The sequence below is a fragment of the Athene cunicularia genome, assembly GCF_003259725.1.
Source record: "Athene cunicularia isolate RWA chromosome 1 unlocalized genomic scaffold, athCun1 chr1_part2, whole genome shotgun sequence".
In the NCBI taxonomy this organism is placed as follows: domain Eukaryota; kingdom Metazoa; phylum Chordata; class Aves; order Strigiformes; family Strigidae; genus Athene; species Athene cunicularia.
This window is the reverse complement of record NW_020799092.1, coordinates 49306082-49325738: the sequence shown is the minus strand read 5'-3', so window position 1 is coordinate 49325738 and position 19657 is coordinate 49306082. Positions and strand designations below refer to the sequence as shown.

The window sequence follows — 19657 nt, the reverse complement described above, 5'->3', positions numbered from 1 at the left end:
ATAGGCAATTAATGTGTTTGGTCATTCTTCCACCAGAATTTTGTAGACAAAAGATTTTGAGAACAGTTGAGCTACTATGTTTTGCCGTTTCCCACCTCAGCATGCGTTAAATATCTTAGATATTTTAAATGTTACTTTTTTTTTTTTCTTCCTTTACATAATCTGAAATAAAAGCAGAGAATTATCACTACAAAAAGGGCCATTCTTCTGTGCATGTAAATATTATGTCAAATCTTGATCTCATGTCAAATCTTGATCTTAGTTATCTTGAAGCAATTTTTGTTTAAATGAAAAGCTAACATACCTGTATTGATTTAATAATAATTCCCGTGCATTTTCGCTTTGAAGTGTTCCGATTTTAAACGAATGCACTATTAACCCTTGGAACAGAGGAGAAACAAAAGAAAATCAGTTTCTTGAGAATTTGATTTTCTTTAAAGGAGTTAAAAATGTAATTCAAATTCTGTATTCCTGAGTCTTCAAACAAGCAGATCTAGAAAGTTTTTTCACTTGTAACTTTTCTGAATTCTAGGGACTAGAAATGAGCAAGACCTGAGCTGTTTCACTGGAGGTGTTTGTATCATTCTGAAATGAAAAGGAATACTGGCAGTGCCATATTGCAGCTGCTTGGAATATCTACTGCTGTAGGCTCTTCTACAGGAGCTCTTTTTTAAAGAGAGAAAAAGAAATGAAAAATGGCATTGATTAAGGAGAATTGCTTGTTACTTAATAGAAGAGGGAATATGTGAAGAGAGAACCTAATGCTCAGGAGATTCTTAGAAGGGGAAAAAAGGAGATGGGAAGAAAAGCACTTTTCACAGTCTAATTTCTTTTGTTGCTGGACAGGTTTTAAGCTTCTTGTAGTAGTAGACAAAGACTTTAAAAGGTTGAGTCCTTAAGAGACATTTTAGCAAGTTTTCTTGAGAAGAATCCCAAAGGACTTGAATTTTTATTCAGGTAAAGTTCTAGTAGTAGTTCCGTCATCACAGCAAGACCTGGTCACCTTAAGGTAGTTCTTAAAGCAAAGTGGTGTATGTGATTTGTTCCTTCTATTGTGATCTTTCCAGAGGGTTGAATATTGTTGCTGGATTAATGCTTTTATTGCTACTTAGGATTTATTTTTTTTCCCCCAGCTGTTGCAAAGCATGATGTTACATGTAAGCAGAAAATACTGAAGATTTATTTTTAATTTCTTGTTTGAAATTTATTTCTAAGAAGGTTTGCTCTTTTGTAGAAATAAGTTCTGCCTCTTGGTAGAAGGTTGCACTGGCCTGAAGAAGAATCTTCAAACATGTCCAGATCTTGGGTAACACTGAGGTTGCCTGGTTTCAGAATACTGAGTAAAGGACCAGCACCAAAGCTGGTCTTAGTCGGAAACTTATATAAATTGTCTGTTTTCTGTGTAAGTACAATATTGTGAACCTATAGATAGGGTTTTTTTGAAAACCTGGTTGTCTTGACCAGATACTATGCACTGTAATAATCAGGTGGAAGGGTGAAGGCAGCTTAAGTAACAAATCCAGTCACTATCATAGAATCATAGAACAGTTTGGGTTGAAGGGACCTTAAAGATCATCTAGTTCCACCCCCCCTGCCATGGGCAAGGACACCTTCCACTAGACCAGGTTGCTCAAAGCCCCGTCCAACCTGGCCTTGAACACTGCCAGGGAGGGGGCAGCCACAGCTTCTCTGGGCAACCTGCCCCAGTGTCTCACCACCCTCACAGTAAAGAATTTCTTCCTTATACCTAATTTAAATCCACCCTTTCAGTTTAAAAACACTACCCCTCACCCTATCACTGCACTCCCTGATAAAGAGTCTCATCTCTCCTGTAGCCCCCTTTTAGGTACTGGAAGGCCGATATAAGGTCTCCCTGGAGCCTTCTCTTCTCTAAGCTGAACAACCCCAACTCTCTCAGCCTGTCCTCACAAGGGAGGTGTTTCATCCCCCTGATCATCTTCATGGCCTCCTCTCGGTCTGCTCAAGCAGGTCCGTCCCCTTATGTTGGGGGCCCCAGGGCTGGACAGAGTACTCCAGGTGGGGTCTCACAAGAGTGAAGTGGAAGGGGAGAATCACCTACCTCAACCTGCTGGTCATGCTTCTCTTGATGCAGATATGTGTGGCTTTCTGGGCTGTGAGCACACACTGCTGGCTCATAGTCAGTTTTCCATCCACTAATAGCCACGAGTCCTTCTCTGCAGGGCTGCTCTCAATCTACTCATCGCCCAGCCTGTGTTTTTGCTTCAGATTTTCTCAACCCATGTGCAGGACCTTACACTTGGCCTTGTTGAACTTAATGAGGTTTGCATAGGCCCACTTCTCCAGTGTGTCCAGGTCCTTCTGGATGGCATCCCTTCCCTTCAGCATGTTGACCACACCACACAGCTTGGTGTCGTTGGCAAGCTTGCTGAGGGTGCACTCAATCCACCGTCCATGTCACCAACAAAGATGTTAAACAGCACCAGTCCCAATACCAACCCCTGAGGAATGCCACTCATCACTGCTCTCCACTTGGACATCGAGCCATTGACTGCAACTCTTTAAGTTGGCAACCATCTAACCAGTTCCTTATCCTTATCGAGTGGTCAGTCTGCTGGTCATTGACATAGAGGGCAATACCCCCTCCTTGCCTTCCCTGCCTGTCCTTCCTAAAGGGCCTGTATCCTTCCATTACAACAAGTCATCCCACCACGTCTCCACAGTGCCAGTAAGATCATAGGCCTGCAGGTGTGCACACATCTTGTAACTCCTCTTGTTTATTCCCCATGCTATGCGTGTTTGCATGGAAACATTTAAGTTGGGCCCCTGATCAAGCTGACTTACTGGCTGAAATGCCTTTGTGCTGCTCTCCAGGTGTTCTCCTGCTGACCTGTGATTGATTATCTTTTCAGGCTCTGGGCACCTATTGCTGGCACTGACATCAAACTGTTACGAATGGGATGGATTGAGGTTCCCCTTCCCCAGCAACTTTATTTTAAAGCCCCTTTCATGAGGTTGGGAAGCCTGTGACTGAAGATGCTCTTTGCCTTCTCTGACAGATGGACCCATCAGCTCCTGTTAGACAAGGTTTCTCAAAGCCTGTGGTCTAAGTAGCCAAAGACCTGGCTGTGGCACCAGTCCTGTAACCAGTTGTTGATTTGCCAGATTTGACTGTCCCTTCCCTTTGACCAGGAGGACTGATGGAAAAACCACCTGTACTCCAGAACCCCTTACTGCTGCTCCCAGGGCTCTGTAATCCTTGATACTCCTTTGACTGTTCCTGGCTGTGTCACTGGTGCTCACATGAAACAGCAGCAGAGGATAGGAGTCAGTGGACTGTTGGAGGCTTGGTAGTGTCTTGGTGATGTCCCTGATATTAGCCCTCCCTAGAATGCATTAGGTTGTGCCTCGGTACCTCTCAGAAGAGTCACCTATTGCTGTCACCTGTTGCCTTTTCTTAGTTGTTACACAGGGAGCAGACCAGGCTGTCTTACTCGGCTCCAGCATCTCCTGATGTGACGGGTCTTTCCTCTTCATTCTGCAGAGTAGTGAAGTGGTTCTGCAAGGGCACCTCAGGCTTTCTCTTGCTACCTGCTGCAGGTCCTTGCCATTGCAAGCTTCCATTCTTCTGCATTATTGGCCCCTCTCCTTCCATGTGTGTCACTGGGCGAGTTTTTGGCAGTTTGGCCATGGGCTGTGAGTCCCCTGTAGACTGCGCTTGGAACCAGCCGTCTAACTCCTCCTCAGCCTCCCTGATGCTACCAGCCTTCTCACTGCCTCCAGCAGCTCAGCACCTGCTGCAGGAGGTCCCCCACCTGGGCACACCTTTTGCAGGCAGGTCTGCCTCCTGTCCCTGCCCCAGCAGAAAGGTCCAGGCCCTTCCTGCAGCCTGAGGCCTGCACCACAGCCTCTCCCTTCAGCAGCTCCCTCGGTAGGGAGACATGGGCCACAACTGGGGTAGATGGTGCAGACCCCCTCAGCTGGAGCTGCAGCCTTTGCTTTTGGATGAGTGCCCGCCTTCCAGCCTTGGGGGTCAGGTAGGATGAGCATCCTTGGTCCATGCAGACACCGCGGAGCGGTGCCCCATTGGTGGGTTATGCAAACTTCAGGCCTCCCTGCTTGGCCAGGGCAGTGTCCCTGCTTCGGGGAGGCCCCTGCCTGCCTGCTTGCCTAGTACCGGGGCCAGCACTCACCGGGCCTGCTGTTACTCATCAGCCACTGGTCCCCCTCAGAGCTGCCGGCTCTGCTAGGGTCCCTGCGCTCCCCTGGGGTTCCCCCAGCCACCCTACCCTCCACACTGCCATTCCCCACCTTCGCCACGGAACAACAGGCCTGCTGCGGAGCTGATCGCCTTGGCCAGAGTCATACATAATCACAGAATTGTGTGGGTTTAAAAATCATCTAGCCTACCTCCCTGCCATGGACAGGGACTTTTCACTAGGTCAGGTTGTTCAGAGCACCATCCAACCTGATGGTAGCATTTAGTACTGTTCAGAATTTGTGTACAGTGTAGAAGGCAGCTCTAAGAAAAAGATAATATCTAGATTATTAACTAGGAAAATGTTTACTTTCTTAATATACTGATTAATACAGATAAATTGTGAACGTATTGCTTTCCATAATGAACTTTTTCAGTCTTAGAAGTACCTCTCTGCCAGTTAAAAAGGTACACAGTAAACTGCAGAGCACTTCCCACAAATTATTTCCATTCAAAATAACAGCAATACAATAAGCTTTACTGGGTTTACACAGGATTTGAAAAGGCTGGTCAATGCACAGTGGAGGGATCAGGTTTTATCTCCTCTAAACCTCAGACCACCAGCAGGCACTCAATATCCTCCAAACCTTTTCTTAATACTTAATATCTGAATACTGTTAATACTGTTTTCTGTTTTTTAGCCTTCCTGTAAAAGAATACAGTTTCTTCTCCAGTATGCTCACATTTTTAGTACCTGTCTACTCAGTTTCAAATCAGTTTAGAGTTTGAGTGGTTTCACTACATACTTCACAACAGCATTCTCATTGAGTAATTTGTTAGATAAGAGTAGGATTGTTTGTTTCTGTTTTTTTCTTCTTTTAACATTCAGAATTTCTCTTCCTTATGCCTTTAAAGCAATTTGCAGTTATTATCTTCAGTAACTAAGACAGGTATTTCCCAACAGGAAATCTAATCTTTGGGCTTTATCTCTATTCATTGTGCTGGTTTGTTATCTTTCTTTTATCTTTGTCTATGTTCTAATGTCTTTAACTTACAGTTATACAAGACAAAAAAAAAAGCTTATAAACTCTTCATGGTTATTATGTCACTGGTAATTTAAAATCTTCTCAAGAAGGAGTGACACTTCATCTATCATTCGGCTTTCCCCATGCTGTATCAGAATTAGTGTTAAGCCAGAGGCCATCTGTGTAGCATTCAGTGTTTCTCTGGCTATATCTATATTAGTGAATTAAATGTGCCTGAGGCTAACTGACACAAAATGGCTTATGTCCATATTCTTAGCCCCAAAACGGGGTAGCTGTATCCAAATTTACTTCTGGGAATGGTTCCCTGACCAAGGGTAGCTTATGAACAGTGCCTTTAAATTGCTTGAAAGAATGCTAATTGGTCTGGACAGAAATTGTTTCAGGCCTTTTTCTAACAATTTAGTCATACAGGCAGTTCATTTCCATGCATGGGAATGCTCACAGCACTGTTGATTTCACTAGTATAGATGTGTAGCCTTTACAACTTTAGACAGCTAAATCAATGTTACCTCTCTAAATTTGTACTTACCTGCGTTCTCAGAATACACTGGAATACTTTGAGCCCTATAACTGCATACAACATGAGCAAAAGATGTAAAATTAGTCATTTTAGTATGTCTGGATATGTTTGTGTTTATTTAAAACATACAGATATTTTTAAGTTGAATGTTTTTATAGAGGCCAGATTGCATTCCTTCTTACAAACTAATTTCTGGTAGGATGCTGTGATAAAGAAGGGGCTCACTCCCAAGGCAGCTTTTTCCTCTCTCTGTAGAATTTAAAGAATTTATATTCCTATTGTGCAGAATCCCAGCAGGATCCTCTTAATCAGATTTTTTTATTCCATTCTCACTTTTTTTCATGAATATTTAATCTAGCTGTTAAAGTGTTGAAGGATTAATTAATTTTCATGGTTTTGATTGACCACATAAATAGGGACAAGTAAACTAGTAGAATTGCTTTGATTATGTGGTCAAAGTGTGGAATACAGATTAGCAGAGAAATTGTAAATAGATTTAATTGTAGAAAAAGACTGATTCATAAGATGAAGGCAGAAAAGCACAACTGTTAAAATTGCTGATTCTATGCAGAATCTAATGATGAAATTACAGATAGTTAGATGAGGTGCAAAAATGGCTTAGCAATGTATTTTTAGTAAAGGCTCGTAGATTCAGTAAATTTAAGAAACAGCCTATAAGCAGTAGAAATCAGTAGATAGTTTGGGGTTTTTTTATTCTGTGTTTTATGCTTTTCTTTAGTAACTGTTGAACAAGCCTGAAAGAAGTGTTGTGGAAATTATTAGCGTGGTGGCTGGAGCAATTGCAAAATCTAGAAAACCTATTTCTAGACTGCTGTTTTCATGAGATTTAAATCTACAATTACTATTCTCTTGTATAATGTCCTTCCAGGTTTCCTACAGGAACCGTATTGGTCCTTGTCAAAATAGTGCCAGAATGTAGCAAAGAGTGTGGGTTAATAATAGATCAGGGAGAAAATACCATTTTCCAGTAATTAAAATAGTACTTTGCCTGTGTAGAGTCTGGACATTGAAACCTTATTCTAGAAACTGATGATGTGTTTTGTGTTAAAAGTGTTTGAATAACATAAGCAACACTTCTGTTGGCATAGTTATAATGAAATGTGCAAATACGAGGTATTGTACATTTTTTAGTGTTTTAAGTCCCAAGAGTATTTTTGTCCTTCCACTGCAGTCTGAAAAATGTGTAATACTCCTGAATTTCAGAAACATGCAAGATAAGTATTTGCAGTTGAAAAGATATACACACGTCCTTGCAGATGAGACAGAATCCGCTTTAGCAGTGTTAGAATAAGTGTATAATTGTAAGTACCATTGTGAGACTATTCACATGTGATATTTTGCTAGATTACACCATTATAGGAGAAATTTATTCTGCATAGCCAAGACAAGGTGAGTGACTATTACATTCTGTAATACTCTAGATATATGTGTTATTTATAATGGTTTGAGAGAACTAAAGAACTGGAAATTCTTGGTGGGATAAATTCTTTTCAGGGCATTGTTGTTGTGTTAACTTCTATGTAATGGCTGGCAGGCAGAATATTAAAGAATTTACTTCTCACATAGAGAACTGGACTGGGGATTTTTTTTGTAAAAACATTAATGAAGTCCTTGAAAGTGCACAAGGTCTTAGTTTTGTTGTGCAAATACAAGCCTTCTCTATTTACATATTCAGTAATGGAACTGTGAACTAAAGACAACAGGGAATCACCTTCTTATTGTATGTACTACATGGTCAGTTCGAATCCTGAATTTGGGGAAAAAGCTAAGACTGAATTGCCACAGAAGTTTTCTCTTTAGTGAGAACAACTCTTCAGTCAATCCACTGACAGAATGTTGCATTGCTCTAATAAGTGTTTCTTTCCCTGCCTTCTTTTGTGTTACCTGAAAAAAGACACAAAAGCAAAAATCTTTCTGTAATTTAAATTTCATAATAGTTAAATAATAAACATGAGTAGTAGTGGGCAAATTCATATATACCTGCTAATAATGCATGTATTTTTCTCAATAAATTAAATACTTGTATGTTGCTTATAGAGTCAGTAGGTCTTCCTGCCAATTTTACAATACTCATGTTCACTGTTCTCAGAGTTGCATAACTTTGTACACAATACACATTAAACATGTACATGTGTATTTGCATTGAAATGTCCTTTATGTAGTTGCTTGTCTCAGGGAATGCTTCTGGAACTCTTGGTTGTTTTCTCTGTTGTGGTCAAAGCCCATAATATATTTAATGTACGTTTGCTTGTTTCTAATCTTGTGAGCGACTATTAGATTTTTAGCTTTAATATTTGACTAAATATGAGCCACTATTTTTAATGGAAGTCCCCAGCTTTAAAACATGCTCTAAGTTATCACACTGTGTAGAAATGATGACTTTGTGTTCTGAATTCTTTAAAAATATGAATTAAGGAATATATTTTTTAAAAATATTTCCTCTTTGAATACACTTAATAGATAAATATGTCTGCTGTCAAAACAGCATCCAGTCCTAGAATATGTTGCTTGTGAAAGAATGCAATCAAACAAGTGATTTTTATTTTGGTATTTACTTTGATACTTGACTTAGTGACCTAAATAGTGTTAATGGAACACAAGTTTTTACATTCTGTGCGTGACACACTGTGTATAACTAATGCTATGTAGGAAGCTGTACTTAGTTGAAAATATTATTACTGTATCACAATAAATACAGTATAGAGACATTCACTTGCATCGCTAACAGTTCTGCAGTGGATATAGGAATTCTGAAAACTGTTGTAGAGACTTCGATAGTGCGGTGGCATTTGCAATTTCAGTGGCTGTCTGAAACTAGATGGCTAGTGTGGGTGATGGTGTGTTACTGTGACTTGCTTTGGGCAAGCCACACAGTGCTTAGTTACAACTTCCTGCATGTGCCTGCAGTGATTCCTAACACGTGGTGCCATTTGAATTATGCATCTTTCCCATTCAGATGCGGGGAAATCCTAGAGAGTACTGTAGATTGTCTCTCAAAACAGAGAAACTTTGGGGGTTTTCTAGAATTTGCAAGTATGTTATGGAGATAGCAAAAAATCTTGAGGTTTCTGATGTTTTTTGAAGAGCTAAACTCAGACTGCAGTGATATTTGACAGATTTGATGAGCTGTCATCCTAGATTGGCAACAGAATGACTATAATATTAGTAAGATGAATACATCTGGGAATTGCCTGTGTTGAACAGTTAATTCCCAGATACAGACCAGAGAATTAGAACTATTAATAATGGCACAGCTCAGATATTCCTGGATGTGGAGCCCATCAGGTCTAATGAAACAGCTGCTGAAGCAGTAAGAGGTGATACTGGGTTTGAATTGTTTTTCGCAAGCAATGAAAATGCAGTAGAAGAGTTAGTCCTGGAAAATAACTGTGGACTGCAGCTGTGGATCACAAGTGGATTCAGTTTAAATTAAATTTAAAAATAAATGAGAATAAGCCTGTAAGTGAAGGATTTTTATTTCAAAAGAACATGTGTTAATCCATTTTAGTGTTAGTTACAGCATAGTAGACCAGAATTTAGTTGCTGAACTGTCAAGACTTTGTCATCTGGGCCCACTGCTTTTGCTATGTGGACACCTTCTCATTAAGTCCTTCTGACAGGTTTGGCCACAGGATTTAAGAGTTAGAGGAAAGTTAAAGGAATGTAGAAGTAGGAGGAGAGTAAATTTGCTTTCACCTACTATTTTGGCTAACATCTTCATGGTGAATGAAACTTCTGTCTTTTATATTAGGACTTCATTCTCCCTCTCTCCTCCTGTAACAACACAGAATTCCTCTGAAATTAGAGATGGTTCTCCTGTTCTCAGTTATGTAGTGTATTTGTTGGAATTCCTGGTAGTGCAGTTTTTTCAGAGGCTTGTGTTGTCATCCTCCTGCCACTTACTTCCTCCAGTCTTTTGAAGCTGCACTCCAGTATACGCACTTTAGTTGGCTGGTGTATGTCTTCTATTATTTTCCTTCTAAATTGGAGCATTATTAGTATGAAAGCATAAAATAATATCTTAATTTATTTCCTTTTGGTGTTCCCATAGGTATGAAGAATGTATTTTCAGTAACTTTAGAATTATTTTTTTTCCTAAACTTAGAAGCATTGCACCTTTTTCGTGTTGTTGTAACATCTAACAAAGTGAAACTTCCAGGGTTGCTGATGCTCATGAATTTTACACTTTTTAAAAAAAAAAATAATATATCTTGCCTTAACAAAGATTCAGAACTTCATGAAGGCATGTATTTGGTTTTCTTCTGTTTACAAAGGCTTTTTGGTAGGTTAGGAGTATTTTAACTAAATTTCAAGAAAACCACAAATTGGATCATCTATCATGTAGTCTCACATAATCTGTGTTACAAAATGTTAGCACATTTAAATTTCAGCGTATGCAATCTTAGTTTATATGTCAATCTGTATAAAGGTTTTAGACTAAGTTGAATCTGTACAGGGTCTTCCGAGTTTGTTCGCAGTTCTCCTGATGTGTGACAGAGTCATGTCAGGGTAGAGGCTGGAGTTGTGGAGTCCCTGGTATGGTGAGTATGGTCAGATGGGGCTACATGGGAACTTATGCTGGAACAGGCCGACTCAGGCTGGAGGACAGTATTGTGCAGCCACGCAGTGGAGCACCAGGCCAGATGTTTGAAAAGCACAGCTGTTAGTTCCCTACACATCTGACCAAGTACGCAGTTAAGGGTCTTGATTTATCAACCTGTCTTATTAGGTGATCACAATAAGCCAGAAATCAAACAAATACTTCTGAGGGTCGTATGTGGAGTGTTTCACTGGATGCTTTATGTGCGAGATACTTGGTTTCCATCTTCACATTGCCTAACTCGGAAACCACACAAACATTGTTCTGAAGGATTCAGCTGCAAGCAACAGTTCTGACAATAATCAGATGTAACCATTGAATTGGAATTCATGGTGCCCTCAGGGCCAAGGAAGAAAGCCCTGAAGGGATTGCTGATGATACTGGTGAAATGTTCTGCTACTAAATCAAATTTTGTTGGTGTATGCTGGAAGTTTGAGCAGAATCTTGAAGCAGCTTGAGTTTGGCATTTCTAGGAACTAGTTCAGATAACTCTTGGGACAGGGGTTTTGTAAGCAAACATCTATGAGATGATTAAATGAGTTAGACATTATTTGGAGCAGCTGCAGCAGCAGCTTCGTTAAGTTCTAAGCAGGAGTGTCATTCCAGAGCGTGGCACCAGTCTCTGCTGTGTACAGTAGCAGCAGGAGAGTTGAGCAAAAGTGCTTTGGCCCTGCTGAGAAGTAGCCTTCTCTGTGATTGAAGTACTGCCTTTTATTAGGATTCATAAATGAATCCGATTTTAAAGCACCTGTAACGGGCAAAGATTCATGGTATAGGGCTATAATGAATTGTCTGATAAAGATGTTAGCTTTTAAAAAGGTTGCAGCTTTTGATTGGCACCACAAGTTCATGAGTTGTGTCTTGTAAAGAAGTTACGTGTACAACTGGATAAACAGTGCATGAGTGCAGGTACCCGTGTGCTGCATGTATTAGGGAGGAATGTTATTGGAAGCCTGAAAGGTGTTTTTTTTTCAAAATCTTACAACAATAGTAGCTTTTAATTTTTTTCCCCTGCTGCTTCCAGTATTTTTAGTTACTTTATTATTTTACCCAAGTATGGACCCCTGTTCTGAAAATTTTTCTAGTTGGCATACCATTGCCACTCTGGATTTCCTTAGCCTTTCAGATCAGGGCAAGAGTCATGTCAAATTAGGGGCAAAGAGAAACTGTATGGAACGATTCTCATTGAGAGTGACACAGACTGGAACATGGAGTAGTGTGAAATCCTTGTTACAGTAAGGATTTTGTCTCATGATTATCTATAAAGTTGTTGGTAGCATTGCAGTTGGGGAGAGGGAATGCAAGAGAATGAGCAGGAAGAGCGTGTCTGCCTTGCTTCATAACAGAAGGTGTTCAGGCTAACAGAATGAGTGCAAGTTCACGTTGTCAGTCCTCTGCTAATAATGCTGCCAAAAAGACAGTTTTGAGAAAGATCAGATGGAGAGGTCTGGTAGGAATGGTACCTGTTCATCCTTCAGCCATATATAAAGATAAGGAATTGGTAGTTGGACTGTGATGGTTGTTGCTGTTTTCACTGTTTTGCCAGGCACTGGCTTAATATATATTTGACAAATTTACTGTGTCCTGGTATAGGGAGCCAAAATATCCAAATAAGCCAGATATTTTATACCAATAATAAGATAGGTTGACATAACACTAAGAGGGTATGTCTGAATTTTCAATTGGAGACCATCTTAATCTAAAAGTTTAGATGCTTTTTTGTTCTTCACTTTTGCAAGAAGCAGATTAAAAATGTACTAGACATGTCCCCCAAACCCTAGCTTGAGAGTTTGCAGCATACTGTAAGCCCATACAGGGCTACCGTTAATAGTAAATTCTGCATACCACTAGCTGTACATAGTGTAGACTTCTTTTTATTAGTATCTTTTCCCAAGTATCAGAAAACAAGCCTGAAACTAACTTGACTGAATAAAAAAACCTGTGTTGTTATTCAAATAAGTTTTTTTAATGGAGAGAAAAACATACTAGCCATCTTGTTAGAACTTACTTTCTCACAGACCTAAATGAAGGTCACAATCATAGAATGACCTATTGAAATTCTGTCACAGGAACAGAATGTGTAATGTATGATTTTTTTTTTTCAAAGGGATATTATCTTTTGATTTCCTACTCACGAGATCCTTAAAGGAACCAAAATTTCAGAAAGCATTGAAATCACTTGCCCTTCAAAAAGTAGCAAGCCTTCACATGTCTCTGGTTGTGTATGTATTTTCCCATATTTCAGAATTTCTCATATCCTGTAGTTCTAGCTATTCACCAGATGTGTATGTGTGTGTGGTTTGTTGGGTTGTTTTTCTTGTTGTGTTGGTTTTGTTTTAGGGCATTTTTTGGGGGGTGGGGGGTAGGGGAATGGTGATGTCCATGGTTTTTCTTAAATTAAACCTCTCAGAATAGAGGTGTGAAATCAAGCTGAAAAGAGGGAGTGGGTGTAAATTGCTGCTGGGTTTCATTACATTTCAGTTTCTTGGATATTTTGGATCATGTGTGCACTGGGCTAACACCACTTCAAGATGCCGTGCGAACAGTATGGAGCACCTTTCAGTGTATGTACTGAAGGCAGTTTTCCTCATTACTCCATTCTCACCAAGGTTTCAACCTAGTACTTAGGTTTTTTTCCTCAGATGTCTTTGAAACTTTTATATCCTGTATACGTTGCTTGTTTCATTAATAATTTTGTTCAGGTCCTTCATTTCATATTCAGTTGCTTTAGTTCTTTTTCATACCTGTTAGCTGCATCTTTCTCTTTCAGGGCATAACTATTCAGTTGGTGTTGAAATTAAAGGAGAAGACTGGAAGATTAAGACCTCTATTGTTGATGTATACTGCCTGTGACTTTGCTAAATTAAGGAAGCATTCTGAATTCCTAAAAACCTTTTTCTGTGATCAAAGTATGCATTTCTAGTCTATAGACACAGATCTGAGTTGTTTTGAAACATGAGATTAGCCTTTTGTAACTATCTCATGATTTATGAGTTTTGTACAAATGTTTTCCAGTAATAGAAAAGCTTCATTTATTATTCTTAAATTTCTTGTATCTTTAGAGCAAGACCTGTCTTTCTGATAACTATTATGCTATTTGCATAGTAGCTGTATGCCAGACTGGTAAGATTAGAATTTAAGACTAGTAAAGCTCATTGACAAGCTAATTTACAAAGCTCCTTCTCTACACTAAAATCCTAGGTCATGCATTCCCTCTGCAGGAAATGAAAGGAGGGTTTGAAGGATTGAGGTCTGTACAGCTGTCTGCAAACAATCGGTACATCCATAGGAATCAAACAGCCTATTATGGTCTGGTTGTTATGGTTGAAATTCAGTGATACAGTGCAGTTAAAATCGATGGATTCAGTAGTAGTGAAACATCCTCCCTTTAAGTTAGCAGTATCTTAAAAGGAATAGGTGTATGTGTTAGAGGTTGGAGGTCTTTCTATTTGTCATGTGGGTGGGTTTTGGTGGGTTTTTTTAGCCTTTGTAACTGATGCTTTGATGTTGTGGGTTTTAAAAATTTTTTATTTGGGTTTTCCCCCCCCCCAGCAAACTTGAATAGTTTGGGTGAGGTAGGAAAGAGGGAGTGTTCTTGGAAGAGGTTGAACTTTGGTAAATTGAGTAACAGCAAAAAGAGCTAAGAATTTAAGAAAATGAAATTGGTACTTGCTTTGGCATAGGGAAGAATTAGATCATTGCTTAAAGTTGATTTGAATCCTGGTTTCCTGTGAAATACTTAAGACATTTGTGAAAACTTTGTGAGAGTTGTCAACAATGAAAAAAATTACAACTGTTTTAGTTCGCAAAACTGTTTTAATTTATACATAAGTGTTTTCTGCGTTCTGCACTGCCCCCGCCATTTCTTAGTCAAACTGAGTGGGAAAGAATTTAATTATTTGGTTTCAGAGTGCAAAGAAGGAAAACAGATTTTGAAATTGTAGACTTTCTGTGTTTGATAGAAGTGTTGTAACACATTTTAATAAAGTAGGTATTAACAGAGGAGCACATCTAGGATATTCATACTGTTCAGCTCTGCTGGGACATGACTTTAAAAAAAAGCATAAGTTTCAGTATTTGTATTTTAAAGTATGGAACTATATAGATTATGATATATAAATTTTGGGGGTTTTGAAAATGTTTAAATAACTATTCATTCTTGGGTAATGGACAAGTCCAGAAAAAGATGATAGTAGATTTGCAAACTGTATTTTGAGTACTATGTGTGTTTCTGTATAGGGCTTTCTATTTCATCTTATTAAAAAAAAAATCATATATTCAGAAATCGTATATTCAGTAATGAAAGTGTTTTATGCTAAGCATAAGCTCTGACTCAGACCAGCAAATATGAGGAAGTTAGATCTAGCCACAGCACTTCTGAAGTCCGATTAGACAAGCTAAGGTAGTCTGGCTTCTGCCAGTGTAGAAATGGTGTATGCGCATCATCTTCTTGCCATCCTCAGCTGTGTACCCTTCTACTATTCATCTGACCGCTATTCAGTTTGAAAAATCAGTGGAAAGCCAACATAGAATCCTCTTCAGTCGCTAAATCATCTCTCTGAAGAGTGAGAGACTGCATGATCAGGAGAGAAAGTCAAGATGTCTTTGACCTACTCCTTTAGGTCTTAATCATAAACACACATTTATGTAGGTTCTGTTTAAATTGATTTGACTTAATTCATAATTGGATTAATCTGATTCTGGACTTTGTGAAGGCCGTATCTTTTCCTCAACATGTTTTTTCCTCAATTTCAACAGCTTTTGATGAGGTCATAGTACAAAGCAAAGCATATCTTGTGCACATGTGGGGAAGATCAGTTCTAGAGACTTAGGTTTCCTTTTCACTTGGTATCAGAACTTAGACTGGTTTTGTGAAATCATCTTTTCAACATTGGTCACCTCAATTACAGTACAAACTCATTCCAACCATGATGACAGTGATGATGGCAGATTCAGTGATTTACTGACCTGTTTGAAAGACAACAAAACAAATGCTGGTAGCAGATAGAAGACTATACTTGCAGTGAGCAGCATTTAACTGAAAGTATTTTAATTGTTCCCATGGTTCATTTTGGACCAGGGTAAATTGGAAATACTGTGGTTCTGTGTACTATTAGATTTGCATATAGTTTAGGAACTTGCACAACTGTGTTCTTTCTCAGAATTTTAGAAGCCACTATTAAGTTTGTTTTAAAATACCAGTCACTGATGTGTACAGGTGGAAATTTAGCCTGTCAGAATACATAAACCACTGGTATTTTTTCAATTCATGGTCACCACAATATTTTCTGGGTTCAAAATGGTCAGAGTAGGAAAGAGATGCTGGTCAGTATGTAGATGCACATAGTTCAAAACAATGAGCCTTAAATAAATGCTTCTGTCACTGGAAGAGTAAAATGCTTTCTAGATGATTTAAACCCATGAATTTCTAGCTTTCACAATCTGAGATGAGTGGTTTATTCCAGTAAACCTTGTTTTTCTTGCTGTGTTAGTGTATCTATACAGTTATTTTGAGAAACCAGTACAGATACACTTCAGAATGCATGGAGTCATGGAACACCTAAGATTATATATTTATTCACCAGGCATTCATTTTTTGACTTGAAATTTTGGCTTTGCTACTATAGCATCAAACTTCTAAAAATCTTTTTATCAGTTATATTCCACAGTGTGTATTTCTCTCTTCACTACTTTTAAATTGCTTAATCCTATACTGTATTTAATACTAATCTTGTGTGCTGAGGTTGAGTGTAGTTCAGTATTGAGATCTAAAGATGCTTTCTACATATAAACCTGCTACTTGTGTTGTTTTCTTTTTTTTTTTTTCCAGTTCCCATAAAATGTTTAAAAGGTTCTCAAGTAAATGATAATATGGAAAATTGAATTTGTCACATCTAATTTTTTTGTTTGTGTGATTGCTGTGTTCAGTGATGTAATGTTCATTTATAGAGTACTTAACAGTTCATTGCTATTGGAAGAAAAATATTTAAAAAAAAATAAAATGAATACTTGAAAACTTCAATAAAGCAGACTAGAGCTGTGGTACTGCTCTGATAACATGCAAGAAGGAAATCAAATAATAAAACAGTTAGGTCTTAGGTCAGGCTTTCTGAAAGACCACTTTGTAGCAAATGTGGCAAATCTAAAATGTAAAATCTAAATGTAGCAATGTAGAAAAAAAATAATTCTTTAAAAAGCATGTGCGGTATTTTATTTCTACTTTTCTCCTTTGGAGTAGTGTCTTTGCTCATGTACTGAGAATCACCTTTTGCCAGACAAAAGCTATGGATTATATTTGGGTTTAATCTTTAATAAGATGTAAGGTAAAGGAAACAAGGGGGATAAAAGGGTAAGGAAAGTGTGGTGGAGGTGAAAAATTAGAATTTAGATGTTAAAACCTGTGGGTAGGAGAGTGGTAAACTATGAGTTCTAAAAAGCTATAAATTTATAGGATTTTACTTTTTTGCAGATTTTTAAATCGAAATGTAATTCACATAAATGAGGATTTTTAGTTTAGAGAGTTTAAAGATAAAAACCAACTGTATTTAAATGTAGGTTTTAGTCTGTTAAAGACCCTAAAAACAGCCTATAGTACAGGGAGGATTTTTTGCTGACTCCTTAACTCACTCAAGTCTATGTAGTAAGGAGGGCACTACGTCAACGGTTCACCTAACAGTAACAAATATAGCACTTTGAATATCCTGAACATTAGTCAGATATGAATCATAGTTGGATGTGATGCAGTACACCATGATATGCCCTATTAACTCTGAAATTTTTTCCTTTCTTCTGGAATGTATCATTTTCTTAAAAAAATATATTTCCTAACATTTTAAAGGTATAGTTATGTCACTGATATCTCACTTCATGAAATAAGTACTAATTGAATGCATGTGAAATGTTCCCCAGAGGTTACTGAGAATACTGTTATTTTAAAATCTGATTCACCATGAGTTAATGACTTCAGTGTCTACTGACAAAAATGATACTAAAAGCTTGGGGTTTTTTTCATATATTAGCTATTTTTAGCATATACGTTATGAAGATAAATGTTTTAAATGACTTCCTGATTATACAGTATCCTTATGATTTAGTCGACTTGATACGTCAGTTTTCAGCTCAATGGAAGTTAGTAAATTCAGGCAGCTTTGTGATCTTGACATAATTTCCTGAAGGGTTTTGCAACTACATATCACTGAAGTTAAGGCTACAGTGGGACTCTTAAGTTGACTTCATATATTGGAGTGTAAAAAGTTCTGAGAGTTAGTTTTTAATGCTAAACTAACTGTTGAGATTATTAATTTACCAAGGTGATTCTTACTTTTGGTATAGATAACTTCTATGCTTGCAGTCCATTCTGTGTAGATTATATCAGCATTTTTTTTTTTCTTAAGGGGTTCTAAAGGATTTCCAATAGTCCATCAGCTGCAGCCATGGCTCAGAACTTGTGATCCCAACTTGTTGCCCTCAGTATCCTTGAATTTTCTTACTTTTATGTAGTTGCTAGAACTCGGTATGTTTCTCTGTAGATCAGGCAAAAAGAAAGAAGAATTTTTCTGGACTTTACCTCAGTATGTGTATTGGTAACCTACACAGAGTAATCTTATGATGCTTCCACTTGCAGATTTATCTTGGGTAGCAAAAGCTGATTTGGGAAAAATGGAGTTGGTCACAAGAGGTCTTAATGGGTTGCAATTTAGCCAGGGATTGTTGTTGAGAAATATGAGGAAATTTACTATTTAAATCCACAATTCCACATATGTGCATTTTCTGTATCACCTGTTGTCAGTCTGACTCACATTTTATGTTTTATACCACTTTGACTATTGTTTCCAGTAAATCTACATGTTTGTGCAGTTTGTTTCCTTTGGCAGTTGAGCTCTTGGGGGATGAAGGATTTAGTTGTACTATATATATTCAAAACCTTTGTGTTTTTTTATTTTATTTTTTTTTATTCCAGTTATCTAGAAAAGTATGAAAAAGTCCATCACTTTGGGGAGGAGGATGATGAGGTACAACCAGGCAATCCAAAGCCACAACTTCCTATTGGTGCAATTCCAACTTCCTATAACTACCAGCAACACAGTGTGTCAGGTAAATTTTTGAGGAAGAAAGTGCTCTTTTTTTCCTTATATATTTTGACAGACTACAGAAATAGTGTGTAGATAAATTTACAATATTGTTAAAACCATCAAATCTGTAGGTCACTCAAATTATCAATTTAATACACTCAAAAACCTTTCCACTGTGAACCAAAACAAAATAGATGTGAAAATCCATAAGCTGTTTCTCTTCTTTACAAATGTTTTTCTTTCTGATCAGGAGGGCTAAATAGTTCCTTGTCTTGAAAAAAATGTATCTTGAAAATTTGCAAATTGTGCTTCTGTCACATCAGTCATTTGTCTACAGAGCCAAATACCTGCACTGATCATACGATTAAGTAAGCTTTAAAATCTGAAGAATAAAACGCATTTTTAAGGAGCCAGAATCAACACCATTGTAATTTAGAGACCAAAGTATCAACCTCGAACCAATAAACAAATCAGAAGCTGGTAGACTCTGTGGAATGGATGTGTAATTTGTTGTGTAGAAAGTGACTCCAAATTGTATTACAGTTCTATTCTGCTTTAATTAAAATTTGCATTTTCAAAGCTTTTCTTTGGGAGAAGATACTGCAGTATTGCCTTCTGGAGATGATGAAGGAAATAATATCTAACTAGAAAGGTACACAGCTAAGTATAATGTGTTCAGCATTTTGGCCGAAGATGAATGGAAAAAAAAAATACTGTAAAAACCTGTTAAACCCCACAATACCTTATTAATGAACTTTAAAAAACTGCTTATTACTCATAATAATATTGTTAAACATATAATGAATATTTGTAGTTTAGCTGTGAAAATGTGGTTGGTTTGTTTGTTTTCTTATTTAGATTACCTTCGTCAAAGCTATGGGCTGTCTATGGACTTAAACTCACCAAATGACTATAATAAATTGGTGCTTTCACTGTTATCTGGACTCCCAAATGAAGTGGACTTTGCAATTAATGTATGTACTCTTCTTTCAAATGAAAGCAAGCATGTTATGCAGCTTGAAAAGGACCCTAAAATCATCACATTACTGCTTGCAAATGCTGGGGTGTTTGATGACAGTAAGTATATAACAACATTGTTGCAACTAAAAGTGTCAATACCTGTTGTAGCATCTTCCACAACATTTGATAATTAAAATGTTTATCATTTATGGCACTGTAATTATATCTTTTTTTTTTTAACTTACCCACAGTTTATGTCAG

At 37.9% G+C, this 19657-nt stretch overlaps 1 protein-coding gene across 1 annotated transcript in view; it reads left to right on the top strand.

The window, feature by feature from the left end:
* Window positions 1-19657, top strand: part of ARID2 (AT-rich interaction domain 2) — a 108680-nt gene that overhangs the window by 44362 nt on the left and 44661 nt on the right. Inside the window, exons 4-5 of the mRNA XM_026868127.1 lie at window positions 18325-18458; window positions 19295-19513. Of these exons, the coding sequence (XP_026723928.1) occupies window positions 18325-18458; window positions 19295-19513 (353 nt within the window). The remainder of the gene's footprint in view (window positions 1-18324; window positions 18459-19294; window positions 19514-19657) is intronic.